The sequence below is a fragment of the Triticum aestivum genome, chromosome 7B, assembly GCF_018294505.1.
Source record: "Triticum aestivum cultivar Chinese Spring chromosome 7B, IWGSC CS RefSeq v2.1, whole genome shotgun sequence".
NCBI lineage: Eukaryota > Viridiplantae > Streptophyta > Magnoliopsida > Poales > Poaceae > Triticum > Triticum aestivum.
The window spans coordinates 529168245-529172662 of record NC_057813.1 but is presented as its reverse complement, the minus strand read 5'-3'; the positions used below and the strand labels follow the sequence as shown (position 1 = coordinate 529172662).

The window sequence follows — 4418 nt, the reverse complement described above, 5'->3', positions numbered from 1 at the left end:
CCCCGCTCTGGTCGCCTCCGCCTCCGGTCCGTCCTCTGCCCCGCTCCGTCCGCCTCCGCCCCGCTCGGCGCCTCCCCGACTCGCTCCCTGCTCGGCCGCCGCCCGCTCCCCGATGGCGCCGAAGGGCAAGTCTGGTTTCTTCGGTGTGAGGGCGAAGCCCACCGAGAACTCCGGAGTGGAGTTCTCCGATGCCGGGCGATGTTGGTGGCTCGGCACGTATCCCACCGTCAATGAGGCTGCGCGTGCCTACGACGTGGCGGTGTGGCATGCCGGACGGCCAAAGTCGAACCTCAACTTCCCGGAGGTCGAGACCCAGGCGGCGGCGGAGTGGCTCGTGCCGTAGGGCGTCCGGATGAAGGAGATTCTGGTGAAGAAGGCGAAGAAGAGACCGATGGTTGTCGTCGCTCCCGGCGAGAGCGACGAGGCGGCGATGGCTCGGTTTGCGTGAGAGCATCCGCATTACGTCCAGGCCGAGCTGGAGCACTACTGGAAGCGCAACGTCGAGGCGCAAAAGAAGGGGGTGAAGGAGGACAAGGCCGGCCCCTCGACTGTGATCCCTATCGAGTCGTCGGATGAGGACTGGGGTGACCCCAAGGAGGACGAGGGGTGCGATGACCCGACCAAGGACGAGTTCTGGGAGCAGTTCCGCAGCTCCGACGACGAGGAGTAGTAAGTAGTAGTTGAATTTATGTATGAAACTATGTTGAATTTCATGTTTGAACTATGTTGAGATGAAGTAGTAGTTGGTCGTTTTAATCTTCGTTTTGGACCATCTATTGGAGTTCGCTCTTTTATTTACATCTCCGTTTTGAACCATCTGTTGGAGTTAAGCCTTTTTTGGAGATGTAAAAAGCACTCTTTGGTGCTCCAAATTTGGACCATCACCCGTTTGAACCACTAAAATATACTAAAATATACATCATCTATCGGAGATGCTCTAAGAGAGTTGATGCGAATGTAACCGGTCTATCTATAAGCAAAATATTTCAGTTATTTTTAATAGCACCACAGTTAAAACAGCGGCTGAACTATATGGTTCAGGCAGAAGGATGAATGGAACTGCGGTTATACATCTCTATGATTTACGAAAACCGGACAAATGCGCCCAGCCTTCACACACACAATCAAGATACAACAAATGTCTCATCGTTGCAATTTCGACACAACACATCTAAGGTAACAACAATTCACGATTCGGTTTGCACCACAAATCACGGACCCGGGACCATGGCATCATCGTCGGTTATTCTGGACCCCCAGGGATATAACTTCCTTTTCTTTTCACTGCCGCGGCAACGTAACTGTAAGTGACATCAGTTGGACAAGAGCAGGTTTCTTATCTGGTGTATCTGTCTTCCGCTAGTTTGGACGGTTCAGAGCCATGAACTTGCACTGCTCACTCATCGCCTGGAGCTGTGCGTCCTTCTTGTCGACCATGGCACGTAGCCTCACATTTTCCTCCATCACCTTCTGGACTTCAGCTTCTTTCTGTGCTTTCTCAGTCTCGAGCTGGTTGGTCCTTGCGACTAGCCTGTTCACAAACATAAGAGGCTCAGTACCATGTTGGTTGTAGATAACCGACTCAATACTTACTTTACAGTACATGCTTGGGTGGCCTGATTTTTAATCCTACATTACTTGCAGTACAAGGAAAGGAACTGTCAGCAGTGCGAGTGCATTATGCCATTATCTCTGTTATATCTACAAATTTGATCATTCCTACGCACCAGTCAGGGACTTATTTTCTGTGGAAGGGAGGCGGGGAAGGATAAGAATTTTCCTTTTGTTTAGAATATAATTTTCCTTTTCTGAAGCAAAGGGGGCAGGAGAACTGCCTATTCAGTAAATAGAGAGTGGTTGATATTTACAGAGCGGACCTGTATTGAAGGGAACAAAGCCTAGAACCTAACAAGCAAAAGCAACCACTCGCCCTCGATTGCACCTTGTCTGCGTAGGAAAAGACCTAAAAGGTTGGCCTCTTGTCAAGCTAAATGACCAACCTGTTCACCAGGAGGCCTCAGTGTAAAATTCTATGACTATGATATGCTGACTAGTATCAACCAGAAAGCAGAAGAAGAAAGTAGGAGGAAGGCAACGGACAATGCATATGATTTAGCCTTTTTCTGCCAAAAAAAAAACTTAAGAGTAGATGTTCCAGCTCAAATGTCATGCAAGCAGTAGAAAGATCAATGATCCAAAATGTCAATTCAAAGTTGAAAGATCTAGAAGGTCGGAAAGTAGCAAGAACTGGAATTTTGGACCAAATGCGGACCAGCAGAAAACCAGATTTCCAGGCTTACCCAAGTCTATCTGCATCTTCTTGACCACTAAATATCAATTAACATTTGGGACACGATCGAGGCACAAAACTGCTCCATTCAGGAGAGCAGTATATTGAACCAACTTAACAAAATTATATGGCAACAATCTCTATCAGATGTCAAGGAGTGATAGAAGAGAAGTAACTGTGTTAACCAATGGTTGCATGATGTATAGTTAACATAATTCTAAGAAGATATCAGCAGACTTCTTAGTCTCACCAAATCCCCTCACATACGACGAAGTGGGTGACAAACTGACAACAATATGTGATAGAGAGAGAAGTCTAGGCATGGCATTTAAGTGCTAATTTATAACAAAACAGATATGTTGTGTGCCCTGAGGTTCAAAGAAAAGGTAGAGCACATTTAGTTGCAAAAATGTTAGAGTACGTAATGGGCCTGGGCTGACGGTATAGCCCGTTAGTCTTAGGTTAATTAGAGATAAGGGTCGCTTGCTTAGGGGTCAAGTAAGCCTTGCTTGGGAGTCAAGTAAACCTCTCTATATAAAGAGAGGAGATGTATCAATCTAATCAAGCAAGAATTAAGAAGGAAATCCCTTCCCTCTTGCCCGGCCGTGGGCAAAAAGGCCCCTGGCCGGCCCTCTCGCGCCCTCCTTCTAGCAGCACCATAACAATTTGGTTTCAGCTAGCTTCGGTTCGATCATGTCTTCACCGCCGCCAAGCCCGTCTCTTCCGCTGCCGGTCACCTTGTCGCCTCCGGCGACCACCACGACCGTCGCCCCGCTCCTGCCCGCGCCGGGATCCTCCGTCCCGCCCGCCCCCGCCGTCCTCACCTGGGAGGAGGTCTCCGGGGTGCTGCGGAACCTAACCCAGGCGGTCCAGGAGATCCGCCTGTTCTTGGCCGGGTCCTACGGGCCGCACCCGGCTGCGCCGCCCATTGCCGCCCCCACGCCGCCGCACCAAGCGGCCTTCGCCGCGCTCGCCGGGCCGCTGCAGCTGCCATCCATTGCCACCACCGCCCAGCCCTGGTTGCAGTGGCAGCCGCCGCTCCTGGCGGCCTCCGCCGCAGCAGCCGGTGCAGCTGCAGCAGCCACCACCGGTCAGCTCCGTCGCCCAGTATGGGATGCCCTACGACGGGAGTGCGACGACCTCGTTCCCATCAGTGCCGCCGTCATCCCAGGGTGTCCACATCCAGCAGATCAAGTCCCCGCCGTCGCCGTCACCGCTTTCGTCTTGGATCACTACCCGCCACGTGTCGGCGGCGGTGAGGCTGCAGGCTGCTGCGCGCGGCCTCCTAGCGCGTCGGCGTGTGCAGGAGATGCGTGGTCTGCAGCTGCCGCTCCTCCAAGTTGCTCTTCGCTGCGCAAAGGACCTCGATCTCGTCCGCTGCGTCGGGGATCTTGGGCATGCGGTTTCCCCCACGGGCGGCGGGCATGCTGTTTTCCCCGCGGGCAGCGACCTCAAAGTCTGCGACATCGACGGTTGGGGTGGCGCACCCCTCCTCGTCATTCTCCATCGCAAGCCCTCCACTCTTCCCTGTGCAGTGCAAACCAACAGCCGTCCGGCGGGGAGAAGGCAGGGTGTCACCGACAGGAGCGCACCGCGTAGCACCACTGCTTTCCGCCGCCGGCCGCCGCGAGGGCGCCTCTGCTGGTCGCTCTTGCGACCACTTCCAGGTGGCCATACACATGCACTCCTTTGGTCCAGATGGTGTCCATGGGATCCAGATGGTTGTACACGTGCACGTCCGACGTGCGGATGGTGTCCACTTTTTGTTGAGGGGTCCAAAATAAAGCGTCCCAGTCCATTTCAGGTTGAGAGTCATAAAACAAGCCGAGATGTAAAAGGCTTGTTTTTAGGTGTTAGATTTGTGTTGCGTCGAGTCATGGTTATAAGTTGGTTAGGCTGCAGCTCGAGGACAAGTTGCATGTCCAGGTGGGGTGTAGTGTTAGAGTACGTAATGGGCCTGGGCTGACGGTATAGCCCGTTAGTCTTAGGTTAATTAGAGATAAGGGTCGCTTGCTTAGGGGTCAAGTAAGCCTTGCTTGGGAGTCAAGTAAACCTCTCTATATAAAGAGAGGAGATGTATCAATCTAATCAAGCAAGAATTAAGAAGGAAATCCCTTCCCTCTTGCCC

General features: G+C 52.4%; 1 protein-coding gene across 1 annotated transcript in view; it reads right to left on the bottom strand.

The window, feature by feature from the left end:
- Nucleotides 1-971: 971 nt before the first annotated feature.
- Nucleotides 972-4418, bottom strand: part of LOC123157204 (uncharacterized) — a 6800-nt gene continuing 3353 nt past the window's right edge. Inside the window, exon 3 of the mRNA XM_044575461.1 lies at nt 972-1531. Within this exon, the coding sequence (XP_044431396.1) occupies nt 1360-1531 (172 nt within the window). The 3' untranslated portion in view covers nt 972-1359. The remainder of the gene's footprint in view (nt 1532-4418) is intronic.